A 16,613-nucleotide genomic window follows, 5' to 3' on the forward strand; every position below is an offset into this window, starting at 1 on the left:
CTCTGTATCCGATCCCTACCCTCTAGTGTATCTACCACACCTTCTAGTTTAGTGTCATCTGCAAACTTGCTGAGAGTGCAGTCCACACCATCCTCCAGATCATTAATAAAGATATTAAACAAAACCAGCCCCAGGACCGACCCTTGGGGCACTCCACTTGATACCGGCTGCCAACTAGACATGGAGCCATTGATCCCTACCCGTTGAGCCCGACGATCTAGCCAGCTTTCTATCCATCTTACAGTCCATTCATCCAGCCCATACTTCTTTAACTTGGTGGCAAGAATACTGTGGGAGACCGTATCAAAAGCTTTGCTAAAGTCAAGGAATAACACATCCACTGCTTTCCTCTCATCCACAAAGCCAGTTATCTCATCATAGAAGGCAATTAGGTTAGTCAGGCACGACTTCCTCTTGGTGAATCCATGCCTGACTGTTCCTGATCACTTTCCTCTCCTCTAAGTGTTTCATAATTGATTCCTTGAGGACCTGCTCCATGATTTTTCCAGGGACTGAGGCTGACTGGCCTGTAGTTCTCCGGATCCTCCTTTTTCCCTTTTTTAAAGATGGGCACTACATTAGCCTTTTTCCAGTCATCTGGGACCTCCCCTGATCGCCATGAGTTTTCAAAAATAATGGCTAATGGCTCTGCAATCTCATCCGCCAACTCCTTTAGCACCCTCAGATGCAGCGCATCCGGCCCCATGGACTTGTGCACGTCCAATTTTTCTAAATAGTCCCAAACCACTTCTTTCTCCACAGAGGGCTGGTCACCTTCTCCCCATATTGTGCTGCCCAGTGCAGCAGTCTGGGAGCTGACCTTGTTTGTGAAGACAAAGGCAAAAAAAGCATTGAGTACATTAGCTTTTTCCACATCCTCGGTCACTAGGTTGCCTCCCTCATTCAGTAAGGGGCCCACACTTTCCTTGACTTTCTTCTTGTTGCTAACATACCTGAAGAAACCCTTCTTGTTACTCTTAACATCTCTTGCTAGCTGCAACTCCAAGTGTGATTTGGCCTTCCTGATTTCACTCTTGCATGCCTGAGCAATATTTTTATACTACTCCCTGGTCATTTGTCCAATCTTCCACTTCTTGTAAGCTTCTTTTTTGCGTTTAAGATCAGCAAGGATTTCACTGTTTAGCCAAGCTGGTCGCCTGCCATATTTACTATTCTTTCTACACATCAGGATGGTTTGTTCCTGCAACCGCAATAAGGATTCTTTAAAATACAGCCAGCTCTCCTGGACCCCTCTGCCCTTCATGTTATTCTCCCAGGGGATCCTGCCCATCTGTTCCCTGAGGGAGTCAAAGTCTGCTTTTCGGAAGTCCAGGGTCCGTATTCTGCTGCTCTCCTTTCTTCCTTGTGTCAGGATCCTGAACTCGACCATCTCATGGTCACCTCCTCCCAGGTTCCCATCCACTTTTGCTTCCCCTACTAATTCTTCCCTGTTTGTGAGCAGCAGGTCAAGAAAAGCTCTGCCCCTCGTTGGTTCCTCCAGCACTTGCACCAGGAAATTGTCCCCTACACTTTCCAAAAACTTCCTGGATTGTCTGTGCACCGCTGTATTGCTCTCCCAGCAGATATCAGGGTGATTAAAGTCTCCCATGAGAACCAGGGCCTGCGATTTAGCAATTTCTGCTAGTTGCCAGAAGAAAGCCTCATCCACCTCATCCCCCTGGTCTGGTGGTCTATAGCAGACTCCAACCACGACATCACCCTTGTTGCTCACACTTCTCAACTTTATCCAGAGACTCTCATGTACCCAAAGATGACAAGAGGGCATTTCAAGACACTGCTTGGTAAGAACCTGAAGACAAGCTGGGAGGAGGAGAGTTTGGAATTATGGAAAAGACCAACGGAGAGAAAGAACCCTAGTCTTGGAAATCAGGAAGTAGCATTCACCCTGAGATAAGACTGCGGAAGAACTGGAATTTGACAGAGGCAGGTGAGATAATAGAGTAAGAATAGCTTAACCAAATTAGAAAAATTAATAATAGTAATGCAAAAAGGCCTAGAGATATCCTAAAACAGACATGATAGCCAAAGGGCAAACAGTGTTATGCCTCCTGCTCAGAAATAATCATTACAGCATAGACACCACATTACAGCATAGACACATTGTGATGGTCTATACGCTGTAATATATTATATATCTATGTCATAGAAATTAGATATAGTAGCCAAAATTGCCTGGTGCAGTGATTTGTTTTCTTTCTGTTGGTACCCATATGTAAGTAACTAAATGTTCTTAATATTTTTCCCTTAAGAATAACAGTTAAAAGGCTGTTTACTTGTTTTGAAGCAAAAATGTTCATTTGCTAGCCAGCAAGTAATCTCAAACTCCTATGTGATTTGTTCCCTCCCTTCCTCAATGAGATATCAGATATAGATTAGCCACAGGCAGCTTGATAGGAAACAAATTTACTAGCCTTCTTAAATGAACTAGTATTGCTGAGCTATTTACTAAGCAGAGTATACTAAACCCCGATTTTTAATTAAAGAGCACTATGCATCTACCTTTTGAACCATAGTGGCATAATAATGATTTATTTGTGTTCCATGGGAAAATATTAATTCAAACTTTAAGGATCATTAGAAAAAATATTGCTGACCAAGCTTTAGACCATTTTAAAAGACTAAAGCATACAACCATGTATTATGTCTTTTGCAAACAAAAATTGATTCACAGAAAGTCAGAAGATACAATTGATTTAACACTGGCACAATTCTTATTTTCACATCGGCCCCCTCTACACTGTTCTGTCTGCCAGAATAATGTAAAGGGGTTTTAATATACATCAGATTTAAAGTGCTATAATTCCAACATGATAAATCAATTGCAACTTATGACTTTCTAATGTTGCACATTTACAAGTCATATACATTATCACTTCTGGATCTTCAATAAAGAGCTTAGTCATCAGCAGATTGTCAGTATGGATCCATACTCTCAGGGGATTAGATAGTAGTACAGGGGTGGGCAAACTTTTTGGCCCAAGAGCCACATCTGGGTGAGGAAATTGCATGCAGGACCATGAATGTAGGGCTGAGGCAGGGGGTTGGGGTGCGGGAGGGAGTGCGGAGTGTGAGAGAGGGCTCAGGGCAGGGGGTTCAGGTGCAGGAGGGGTGTGACGGGGGCTCAGGGCAGGGGTTGGGGTGCAGGAAGGGGTGTGGAGTGCGGGAAGGGGTGTGGAGTGTGGGAAGGGGCTCAGGGCAGGGGGTTGGGGTGCAGGAGGGGTCGGCAGCGGGTTGGGGTGCAGGGTACAAGAAAGGTTTAGGGTACAGACTCCAGCCCGGCGCCGCTTACCTGGAGCTGCTCCAGGGTGGCAGCGGCACGTAGCGGAGCTAAGACAGGCTCCCTGGCCCTGCACCACTCCCGGAAGCAGCCGGCACCACGTCCCCGCGGCCGCTTCCGGGAGCGGGGGCAGAGGGCTCCGTGCGCTGCCCTCACCTGTGAGTACCTCTCTCGAAGCTCCCATTGGGTTCCCCATTCCCGGCCAATGGGAGCTGCGAGGGGTGGTGCCTAAAGGCAAGGACAGCGCGTGGAGCCCTCGCCCTCTCTCCCCCCCCCCAGGGGCCGCAGGGACATGATGCCGGCCACTTCCAGCAGCAGCGCGGGACCCACGGCACCACTGGTGGCAATCCCATGGGTGGCAATCCCATGGGTGGCAATCCCATGGGCCGGATCCAAACAGATCCAGCCCACAGGACAGTTTGCCCACCCCTGTAGTAGTAGCAAAATTCGGAAGAAAACTTATTAAACAAGATTGTACAACTGCTCTCCCAGATTGGGCATCTGATCTGGAAACCAACTCAAGAGCATAAATGCATGAATTGAAATCCAGGGAGCAGACCTACATCTCTGCAATGGAGGTATTTCTAAGACATGCTTTAGAGTCTACTTTAGATCTAGGCCCTAAAACCTTCTAATGGGAGATATCAATATTCTCTTTAATTTACCCTAAGGGCAGTTATGTTGTCTCACAGACCATTATGATTTTGAGACATTCTAGCTGGATACCCCAGGGTGCATTCACAGAGTTTGTATATCTCTAATTACAACACTTTTGAGAAAACAATAGCCACTGTTATAATTGGGCAATAATTTGTGTTTTGTATTGTGTAATTAAAATTCCCAAAACAGACTTAATAACCAAAAAGCTGTGAAACAACAGTTACTATATGTACATGGAAGAGTCTCTATGAAGAGCAATATTTCAATTGCTCAAAATCTTTTTCTTTCAAATACAACTGAATCCAGGTGACAGTGTAGATTATGAAGTAACAGCATAGAGTTTTTAAATCATATCAGTGAGAATAAAAAGCATCTGAAACTACAAGACTGCTTCACCAATGATGATATATGTGCAAACATATTGTAACTTACAAAGACTCTATACAGCACTACCTACTCAGGAGAAATTCCAACTGCATTAGATGGAAATTTGCGCTGGGTAAGGCATGCTAAAATAGAGCCCCGAAGAATTTTCTTGGAATTCATATTTTTAAAATGTTTCCTTAAGGATCACTCACATACTGTGTTTCTATCTCATACATAATGTTGTGCTCTCCTATCATTTGTTTCACTTCAAAATGTTACTGTTGAGAACTACCATGATCTTTTAGGTTGCGAAGAACCACAGCTGGAAGGCTATAAGACTGCCACCCTGTCACTAACGATGTCTCTATTTTCTTAACGTTGGCCCTGAACATGAGCGTAGGTACTCTCAGAAGCAGATCAAGAGGCAGCAAAGCTGAAGAAATAAAAGAGGGAGATACTGTATATGCAATTAAAACAAAATTTAAAAGAACTTGGAAATGGTAAGATTAATTTCAGTGCAAGTCTGGTTGTCATAAACATGCAATTACCTGGTCTTGGCCTTGATCCTAGGCCTCCAATATAATCTCTATAAAACAGAAGTAGGTTTGATATTGTCTTGTTTCAAATCATATAAATTTGTTTCAAATAAAATAAAATATAAAATCATAGAGGAAATACAAAATATCCCTTGCTCCCTTCACATGCCTCCTCCTGATCTCCTACCTCCCATCCCTTTCTCCCCAATATTTGGCACAGTCCAGCAGCTTCAGCTACATGACCAGGAATCAACGTTTTAAAATAATTTTGAACACTGCACCGTATACATATGAAAATATCTCTCTGCAAGTGATCCTGGCCATAGTCACAGGTAAAGAAAATTAGGATTGTGAGGGGGACAAGATTAAACAATGTTAAAAGAAACAACATATTGTGCCTGCCTCTGTAAGGAGCATGTACCACTTTGCAGAGTTTTTCTCTGATCTGGTCCAAAACAAAACAAAAAAGACCCACAAACAGAGGTCGACTTGCTTCAGCAGTGTGAAAAAACAATGATCCTTAATTTATGAAGTTTCTGGCAAGCAGTAGACAGGACTGACAACCACAGGTTTCCAAAATTATAAGTCAAGTTCCAAAAATAAATCATGAGACTGGTTTAAAAAGCATGAGTTTTTTTATACAATAATATATTGAAGGTTCTGTTTATTTGCCTTCTGGTTTTTGAGCCTTTAACGTGCAGCAAAAGAGTGTTAGATCCAGATCTTAAGTGTATAAAACCTTCACTAATCCGCTCAACTATCTAAACCTTTTTCCTCAGTATAGCTCAACACACTTTATATAGGCGGGTAAGTATTATTAGCCCCACTTTACCTATGGTGACTATAAGGAACAGAAAATTTGCATTGATGGCATTCTTGTCTAGTGGATAAAAGGTATTAGTTGATCAGAGTCTACTCCAGGTTCTAACAAGACTTTGTATGTGATCTTATAATAATAATATAATAATATATGGAGATATACCTATCTCATAAAACTGGAAGGGACCCTGAAAGGTCCTTGAATCCAGCCCCCTGCCTTCACTAGCAGGACCAAGTACTGATTTTGCCCCAGACCCCTAAATGGCCCCCTCAAGGACTGAACTCACAACCCTGGGTTTAGCAGGCCAATGCTCAAACCACTGAGCTATCCCTCCCCAAATTGCATAACTGAGCTATCCCTCCTCAAATTGCATAACTTTTGCATAACCTCAGTTATTCCATTGTAAAAGGGTGGTAACAATGTTGGCCCATCTCAGAGGAGTGGTGTGATGCCTCACTAAAAAGGATTGTGAAGGTCTACATACTATTAAGGTCAGTTAACAAAGATGTGGGAATAGTATTCAAGACCTCTTGGTACCCTTCCTGGTGCTCATTCCTCCGTAGACCAAGAAGGCATTTATATGTTAACAGCAACAGGAGAACCTATTTTATCAGATCATGGATTTCCCAAAACTATTCATCTAATTTTGTAAAGAAGCACTAGCTGGTTTAGAGTACTTCAAAGGACAAGACACTTGTGTGCACAGTTAAATACACACACATGCATATTTTTTCCCACCAAAAATATGCTTTGTTCAAAATAAGTTGCAGAAATAAAAAAAAATATTTTTCTACCAGCTCTAGTTGGAACTGACATAAAGGTGTCCAGTCATAAAACTGCACTGGTTTAACTAAATGAATTTAATGTCATACCTTTTGTTAAACCGGTGCAACTTCTGTGCATAGACAATCTATAACAGTATGTTGACAGTAGAGTTTTTACCTCAAGTTAATTGATTGCCAGTTAGCTTGAGGTAATTAACACGTTTGCAGACACTCCACAAAAGTTTTATCCAGGACAACTGGAAAAAATTCTTTGTGGAATATCCAAACTGGAATTCAAAATAACGATGATCAAATCTGATTTTTGAAACCTAAAATTGTACATACCTTGTCTGAGGTGGTCTTTCAGAAGCACTGAAACTTCGTTTAATTATACCTGAAACAAATGCACAAAGGTTATATTCTCTGTATTGAAAGAATAGTATAGAAATAAAATATAGTCAATTTCCCAGCAGATATACTGTGCCAAAATCTTAACAACCCCCCCCCCCCCCACACACACCATCCTTTTAGGACTAAATCTAAACTTCAAAATTCAAATAACACATTTAAGAACTGAGTCCCCTTGTGATGCACCAAGGATCTGCCTGCATCATAACCAATATCTCACTACCACAAAGACTGATGTATATGTTGGATCACTCACTTGCTTAAAAGCTAAGCATGTATGGAAGTCTTTGCAAGGCTGGGGCCTTAAGGTGTATCTTTTTCCCTGCAGAAAGAGTACTATTTTTCAGAGAGAAAAATTTCAGTTTTCATGGCACAATTTAAACTATCATAAACATATATTTAATGCCGTATGTAATGCTAGAAATGTCTTAGTACACAACAGCAGGAAATAAATACAAAACTTAAAATTGCCACTAATTTTTAGCTTTTTTACTTTGGGCCAAATTCTGTCACTCTTGTGTACATGAGCAGTACCTTACTTCTCAAATAGTCCCACTGATTTAAAGACACAAAAGCTAACGAGCAGTGAGGTTAACTGACTTGCTCACAATTATGCAGTGAATCAGTAGGACAGCTAGAACAGAACCCAGTGTGTCTGTTCTGTTCTCTAACCACTGGACTGAGCAGTCTCCTAATCAATGCTAGGATATTCATTCACATAGTTCCCCAATGCATCAAGAGGAGAGAAAATCCTCCATAATCTTTACTATTTATTCACTTAGAAGCCATGACAGAAAAGATTTCTTCTGTACAACTGTTCCAGTGATAACTTATCTACTGCTCCGCAAACCATTTTAATTCTAACTGTTTAGACCACTGCCTCTTGCCCCCATTTTCTGTGGGAAGGCAGAATGTATCTGTACATTCAGAACAAAGAAATATTTCATCCTATCAAAGGTTATCTTAATAACAGAAACTAGGCAGGTCTTCACCATTTTTCCTTTGCATATTCATAATATATTCTACCCTTGGCTGAGGTACTTATCTTTCCACTATTGGTAGTAACAATGGAAGTATTATCGTCGACTGGGAACAGCAGTGTTTAATCACTCCGAATCGGACAACGTTGTACTAAAAAATTTTGTGCCAGATCTTATACTAGTTTTCCCACCATTGCTAGTGCTGGTGGAGCTGCATCAGTACTATAGCAAAAGTGGGAGATTTCAGAAAAGGCCCAGCCTTCAAAACTGAATAAACTTCCAAGTGACTTGAATCCTTTTCCATGAGGCTCAAGCACATGTCAAGATGTGAGGCCATCTCTACATTGGCAATTTACAGTGCTGAAACTTTCTCACTCAGGGGTATGAAAAAACACCCCTCTGAGCGATGCAAGTTTCAGCACTGTAAAGTGGCAGTGTAGACAGTGCACCAGCACTGGAAGCCATGCTCCCAGCACTGGTAGCTACTCCCCTCACGGGGGTGGTTTTTTTATAATTTGTCTTAAACTGAGCTCCACATGCGACTACACAGCCACGTTAAAGCGTTGCTGCGGCAGTGCTTTAATGTTGGTAGTGAAGACATACCCTTAAAATGTACTGCATTATAGTCTCTACAGTTTTCTTCCCTTTTCAAGATTCCCTGGCAATAATGAAAAGATCGTGAAGGAGATTGTCATCTATCATGTGGAGCTCGGTTTAAGACAAATTATAAAAGAAACCATTCATCTTTTATTTAGGTCAGAGCTGACAATAAAAAAGTCATGCCTCTCTCTTGTTTTCCCCGTTACTATTGTACACAGCAGAACAGGTACACCTACTGCATGGCACTTGGCTCAAAGAATAGGTAAATGATGCAACTACAAATGGGCTAGATTCTCTTTGATGAGTCAAGAAATAAAATATGGAATATTTTGGCTGCAAATGGATTTAATAGTGAAATTTAAGACAGAGAAGAGAGTTTCCACAGAACAAATCAACATCCATTGGGCCCTGATTTTGATTTAGGCCTTTGGGCACTACTGATGTACAAATAACATCAACAGGAGAGCCACAAAACTCAGTATCATGTGATGTTAACAGGACATGTTGACAATCATTATATCATGGCCCCTGATTAGGGAGTTTAGAGTGCTTACTGTCTCAAACACATCCTTGTGAAATGTAAAAACTTTGAGTGGGGCTCTTTGGAGTAGCAAATGGCTCCCTTTTTGTTTATGGAAGCAAACACAATAACACCAATCCAAGGGTGATAGTGTAGTTTTGGTTGACACTGGAGTCACATAGCTTGGGTAGGGATTTTGGATAATAGCCTCAAGGACATGGTTGTAACAGAGTATAATGGGTTTGGGGAATATATAAGAACAAATAGGCTCCTAGAGCAGTAACTGACACCATTTGGCTAGAGACCTCGTTTTGAACACAGAGTTGCTTGATGGAGTTCTGAAAGAGCAGTGTTAACTCAGAGAGGAGCGAGCTTCCCCTTCTCAAGAACATACATACTTCTTAATTATACTAGATATACAGAATCCTGTCCCTATGTCAAATACATTGTCTCCCTGTGTCAAATACATTGTCTCCCAATCAGGAAATAGCTTCCTTCCATAGTCCAACCAGAAGCTGACTCATCATATTTGACCTGCCAATCTTGTGACTTATGGATATATTGGTGCATGATATTTCACACCAAAGAGCCTGTCTCTATACACTCAGAAGTACCTGGCATACATGTAATAGAGACAGTTCCTGAATCACATGCCAAGATTGGGGAAATAATTTTTAGTACCAAAGAAACAGAAGTAGTGATGCAGGTCACTAAACAATAGCTATTGCCCAATGGCCTTGTTGTGGTTAATAATAATAATTTGAATTAGAGTACCACATAAAGTCCTCAGCCGAGACTGGGGTCCCTTTGTGATAGACACTGTACAAACACACAGTAAGTGTTTATACAGTGATTAGCACAAGGTGGCACCTCATATTTAGGCACTACAATAATACAAATAAATAATTACTACCAATAATAATACTAGCAGTAGTAGACTGTAAGCACTCCAGAGGAGGGACTGTCTAAATAGACAAGCCAGACAAAGGATGAGAGAGGAAACAGAAGCATAGACGGGTGAAGGACTTGCCCAAGGTCACATAGCAGGAATGGAACTCAGGTTGCCTGATAAGGCCATACTTTCTCCTTCCCATAAAAGTCTCCTTGGATTTTGTAGCCCATGGGGCTAGCTCTGCTTCATTATATTTACTGCCTTGCCTTCATTATATTCAGCAATAATGCAAGGAATCTACACTCCTGTATCCTGTAACACATTGGCTTCAGCAGCTAGCATAAGGCTTGAGACCTATAAACTATGACACAGGTAAATGACCTAATGGTCACCCCTAAGTTTTGGGGAACAGAGTGTGAGGGGGAATTTTGTCCATCACGACATCAGCCAACCGCAGGAACATGAGCTAACACCAGCTTTTGGATAGAATGCCCGCAGATGTCTGAACACAGGAGTGCCATGGCAACAAGTTGAAGTACTTGATAATAAATTGAGATCATTAATATGCTAATCTATAGGAGAATGACCCCCAACATTAGTAGCATGAGGAATAAGGAAGAGGGCAAAACCCCCTACTGAATATGTATTAGACACAGTGGTATCAGTGTAACATTTTATAAAAGCTGTATCCCAGCTGGTGGGAGTGGGGGGAGAGATGTAGCCCTTGGGAGGTGCCAGAATGATGGCAACTGCTGATGAGGAGAAAGGTGATGAGGAAGATAATGGCTAACAATTCAAGTTCATCTGCAAGGGATGGTGTGAGTATATGAATGTTCAGATGTACATTCTGTATTATCTCTGTCCACCTTACTGGGTTCGAGTGTTTGTGACTTTGCTAAATGTATTAATAAATTATTGTAAGTATAGAAGAGTTCCTATAGTGTGAGTGTTGCAACTGTGCACATCGGAGTTCCCAACTATACTGTAATTTTAATAATACTGGGCCTGATCTTGAGTGAAGAACCTGTCAAACCTCAAAATGATAACTGGGAATTCTTAAGTAATCAAAATAATTTATACATAATTTATAGATCAGGCTACAATTTGAATGGGGAAAATGGTGTTGTGGGGGGAAATATGGTTTAGTCCAAATGGCTTGTAAATTGAGGGCATGTCTACACAGGGATGCTCAGAGAAGTTAAGGAGAATCAACTAAAAGTGAAAAGTCAATGGGCATAAATTAAAGTGTGTTAACCCCACCTCCACCCACGTTGAAGCTCTCAATCACAAGTAAAGTGGTCTTACTTGTTTGCTGTATATTAATCCTTCTTGGAGGAAGATTAAGGCACAGGTAACTAAGGCTACTTTACTCCTGAAACAGAACATCCATCTGGGTGGGAGTAATGTACTTTAATGTATGCACATTGACTTCTCACCTTTAGTTGATTTGTCTTAACTTCCCTAGTATCCCCAGGTAGACAAGCCATGAGTGTTGAGACACATTTCTTAGGACCTGTCCACATTTGAAATACTACAGCAGCACAGCTGCAGCTGCTGTAACTCTTCAGTGTAGACCCTATCTATATCAACGGAAGGGATTATCTTGTAGATGTAGGTAATCCACCTTCCCAAGAGGCAGTAGCTAGAGTAATGGAAGAATTCTTCCATCAACCTACACTGCCTACACCAGGGGTTAGTTCAATATAGCTACATCTTTCACGGGTACGGATTTGCCGACAGTGTAGACAAGCCCTTAGTTTATGGTAGTCTGAAGGTAAAGGAAATATATATCATCCAGAGTCTAGATTCACAAAATAATGTAGGTACCTAACTACCACTTCAGATGCCTAAATCCCAGAATCAGGCCCCACTGGGATTCACAAAAATCCCGTAAGTGTGCCCCTGAACCTGCAGGTGCCTAAACTCATTTGGCATCTAAATTTTTGCAGTAAATGTTCCCTAGGCACCTATGTATCTGCTTCTGGGTATCTGCACTGGGTTTCTGCTGCTGCCTCAACCCAGTCCCAGAGTGATTCATGAACCATGGAATATAGGAGTTGCTCTGCCAAACTCGCCTGCAGGACCCCATCTAGAAAGTGTACTCAGAGTTCACCTACTGGATTGGGCCCCTATAAATGAGCTTGCACAAAATGGTTGGCGCTGGGAAGAGGACACCCTCATAACTTTTAGGGGAAGCGTCTAGGTCAGATCCTTTGATCTTTACCAGTCCCTCTAATATGAAAATTTCGATTAATTCTGTGAGATCTTTTAAGAAAATCAAGGGGCATCAAGAAAGTTGCTATGATTGCCATCTTTAATTGGAGACTTATTCAAAGGAATATTTAAGAGTTTAGCTTCAGGACTAACATGAACATCAGTAAAAGTCATACAAATATATTCTAGTGCATAGTTTTAAAAATTTTCCCCTAGCAATAGTCTGACCATCTTCTTGCCTCTGCTTACAACATGTAATATCAAGTGAAGATATTATGACAAGGAGAGAAGACTATAAAAAATAGGAAGAGAAAATATTTTGCTTTGCTTTGTTTTTCTGTCTGGTAGTCTCTTGAAAAAAATGCCTCCAAAAACTAATTGGAATGAAAGAAAAATTAAATCAGCACTCATAAGAATCATTGGTCTGCCTGAGGGAGGGGAAAACAATAATAGTATTTGTTTTTTTAATGATTTTTCTAAGATCTTCTCAGTTTTAAGGTCAAATTAGCCTAATTATATATAATAGTTTTTATAAGCTTTTTAAAAAGTTATTTTAGTTGATCCTGGGCGATAGCTGCACGATCAGAAACTGCATCCTGCATAGGCATTGACTCCGTGGGTGCTGAATGTGCCCACTCCCAACCTCTGGCAAACGGAGCCTAGGGACACCATCCCTGTCCATTGCGGCTAATAGCGATTGATGGACCTATCCTCCATGAATTTATCTAGTTCTTTTTTTAACCCTGTTCTAGTCTTGGCCTATACTGAATCAACTGCATACATATTATTGTACTATGAAAGTTTTTTTTCTTGTAAGGTATCATACGTAAACTGGTGACATGCTGGTCAGGAACACCATGATGTGCGTATGGGCTGTGTATAAAGAGTTATGTATATGTGCCAGATATAGATGCTTAAAATGTGTTTTGGAGGCAGTGCATAAATCAAGCCTGACACACAGATAAAGGAATGTGGATTGACCATGAAAGTATATTCACATATAAGGTAAAAAAATCAAGCTACAAGTGGTGGAAGAAACAGTGTACTAAGCACATTGGAGGACGGAGTCTGTACCCTAGGGAATCTACCTGGCTCTTGAGGCAAAGACAATGGATTTGGGGAAATATAAGGGGAGTAAAAAGGCATTCTAATTATCCATCACTTTTGGTAACAAAAGGGACAACACCCTCTGATTCTCTGAACATTGGAGCCTCCTACCAGGAAGGGCTGGGGATGCTGTAAGTGAGAAAGCTGTTTAAGAAGACACAATTTGCTAGAATTACATTTTAGGCCTATGAAGCATGTTATTTTGTTTGCCTGTAACCATTTTCTGTTTCTGTTATCTTTGCTTAGTATCACATAAAGCTCTGTTCTTTATTAATAAACTTAAGACAATTAAAAGGATTCGTTCGTATATGAACTGTGACCAAAAGACACAATTTCCCCACTGCATTAGACACACAGGAAAGATCATAAATAAACAATTACTAAATTCTTGTCTAACCTACAAAATATCTTTCAAGGAAAATATTTTTAAATGATTTTAACAACAATTTCATATAGCACTATTTTGTCTGCACTGTTGATGACATGATTTGGTAAAAAAAAAAAAAAGGTTTTGAAAAAATATTCCAGACAGTGAGCTACACTGTTACACAGAGAATCGGGGGTGGGCTGGGGAAGTAGAGACACCTGGACGATGGTTTGTTTTCTCTTCATGCAAATTTTACTAAATTTGCCTAATTTTCCCAGTGGCTGAAATTCTGCTTTTTTTTCCCTTCTGCACAGTTCTAATTTTCAGACATAGCCACCTAAGCTGTGCATCATACTTCATCTGGGTGTTCAAATCAGCATTTATCTGTACCCAGTTTTGCCAAATACCTAGGTTAGATGTCTAAATACTGATTTGAAAACTCAGTATAATTATTTTGGTCATGTAATTTGGGGATTCAGTCCTTAAAAAACAGGTCTCTGAACATCTGACAAGAACACACAGACACCAAACAACAACAGCAAAAAAACAGAAATGTTGATATTTTTGCCCCATGTTCATGTTTTAAATACAAATGCTTGCAAAGACCACCTCTGTGCTTCTACAAAGATCTAGATTTTCATCATCTATAAGAACCATAATTCCCTTCATCATCCTACTTAGACATCTGGTGTTGCCAGTAGGATGCTCTGGCTGAAAACATCTGGTCTGAGAAATGAGTTGTGCTCAAATTATCTCCCATCCATTCAAGTCCCAGAGACAGCAGACAAAGTTGTGCTACCTATCATGTTTTAAAATCTAGCTTAAGGGTGGCAACCTTTTTAAGTGTAAACAGTCAAGAGTTTGTCATTCTCAACCCAAGTAATATTTTATATTCTGTTTCCAAGTATCTGTATAGTATGACTGATGAACCTGAGTAATGTTCTTAATGTTTAAAATCTTGGAATTTTGTTATATAGCTTTCATTGAAACTAAAATCTAATTCCTAAGTGTACTTGACTGTCCTAATGTAGCATTTTTGGGCAGACAAATGATGACTGTCCCCAAGACAGCATGATCTCTAGCCTCTTCAAAAAAGCAGCCAAAGTCAAGTGAAGGAAATACCCATATTTACTGATCAGATTTGGGACCAAGTGTCCAATTTCAGTGGTGACTGATTAGTTATTACTCAAGCTAACCATGGTGCACTGAGTAAAATGTCATAAGATAAAAGGACCAACATCACAGAGAACATAAGAGGAGAGGAATCTGTAAAAACATCAAATACTATTTTATCCTATCAGCATCAAACAGTTGAAGTAAAAGCAGACCTATTTAGGAGTACCCAAATAACAATTAGGTTAGAGATTTTCCCATTTGTCTTGTTTCATTTTTCTATTTGCTCATTTCTTCAGCATTGTCTACAAATTAAGTGCATTTACACTTAAAAATAAGCACCTACAAATGACTAAGTTAAAGGGTAATTGGGGACAGAGTTTATATTATAATGATTAAAAAACTCACAATAAAAATAACAAAATGTGTACCTAGCATCACCCTGGTCTCTTTCTGGCTGTATGTTTCCCTCACCATTTGCATCCCTTTTAGCCGTTCAGACTGTAAACTCTTCAACAATACGTCACTGGCACCCAGCACATTTTGGATGTTGCCATCACACAAATAATAATCATATCCAGCCTATTTGATTTTTAGGACTGTTATAGGGTGATCCCTTGAGAGTCTTTTCCAGCCTCAGTAACTGATCACAACAACTCCAGGTGTTGTTTACCTCCACTGTGCTTTATTATATTCCTTCAGCAGGCCACAGCCTGGAGTGTTATTTACACACTGTTTAGTCAGTAACCAGCATCCCCAACCTCCTTCTGGGGACCAGTACACTACAGTACTAGCAGCAGCCAGTCCTGCCTACACCTACTTTCCTTTAGGCTACCTCTTCTCCTCCTTGGCATTTCCTTCCTGTCTGATTATAGCATTCCAGCTGCTGGGGATACTTCCACCCAATTATCCCCTCCGCTATATCTCTACTGAGTTAATTGGCACCCTCAATCAATTAATCAGGTCCAAATTAATGTATACTGGTGGGGATTTGAGTGACAGGGTACTAAGTCAACTCCTGACTCAGCCCACCCAGTTATATGGTAAGATCAGATACAAGGCATCGCCAAGAAGCATGAACAATTACTACAGCATATAAGTTTGCATAGGGCAAACTTGAAGTTGTTATGGGAATCTGTCTTGTAAGGTTAAAATGACTGCACTATAAGCTCAGTCCCCTTCTTCTTATAACTGTTAAATACAGTTCTATCTTTATGGATATATTTTTAAAGGGTATAAAGTATATAATTAAATATATCACGGTATCTCCAGGCCCATAACTGGGCCAAATACTTTTGTATTATACCTTATCCTGCACATCGGTTTCTGTCCCATAGAACATTGTGGCATGGAATGCCGTTTTGCAAAAGAGCCATAAGTTTCAAGTAGGGAGGAGAGGGGGAATCCTATAGAGAAAAAGACTGAGTGATGTCTAGAATTCCTGGGTGTTGTTATTCTCTTGTTAAGTAGGGGTGTACACTGAAAAACCATATTCATAGGAATGATACACCATATCACAATCATTAGAGCTGGATGGGAAAGAGTTTTACCTGTTGTGTGAAAAATTCCCCTTTCCAAATCAGGACAAAAAGTCAAAATGTTCACAAAAACAAAATTCTGGGGGGAAAAAACTGGTTCAGATCAATTTAAATATTTTGTTTCAATTTTGACCATGTCCTATTTTAAATAAATAGGAGATATATATATATATAGAGAGAGAGAGAGAGAAACACAAAGTTATTTTGATCCAGAGAAAACAAAAAAGAGTTTTTAATTTAAAAAATGTCAGAACAAAATGTTTCAACAATTTCAAAACTGTTTTGAAAACTTTTTTCAAGTTGAAAAATTCATCAAAACCAACCCTTTTCCAAGAAAAGTTTCAGTTTAGATGTTACATTTTCTGTTGAAAAATATGTTGTCAGAAATTCCTTACAGCTCTAATAAAGATGCTACAAATATCAGGGAACT

At 40.2% G+C, this 16,613-nt stretch overlaps 1 protein-coding gene across 1 annotated transcript in view; it reads right to left on the minus strand.

The window, feature by feature from the left end:
• Positions 1 to 16,613, minus strand: part of NEK10 (NIMA related kinase 10) — a 167,902-nt gene that overhangs the window by 27,836 nt on the left and 123,453 nt on the right. The window contains exons 29-31 of the mRNA XM_034760809.1: positions 6,790 to 6,838; positions 4,873 to 4,910; positions 4,617 to 4,757 (exon numbers count right to left, since the gene is read on the minus strand). Of these exons, the coding sequence (XP_034616700.1) occupies positions 4,617 to 4,757; positions 4,873 to 4,910; positions 6,790 to 6,838 (228 nt within the window). The remainder of the gene's footprint in view (positions 1 to 4,616; positions 4,758 to 4,872; positions 4,911 to 6,789; positions 6,839 to 16,613) is intronic.

This window comes from Trachemys scripta, chromosome 2 (genome assembly GCF_013100865.1).
Source record: "Trachemys scripta elegans isolate TJP31775 chromosome 2, CAS_Tse_1.0, whole genome shotgun sequence".
NCBI classification, from domain to species: domain Eukaryota; kingdom Metazoa; phylum Chordata; order Testudines; family Emydidae; genus Trachemys; species Trachemys scripta.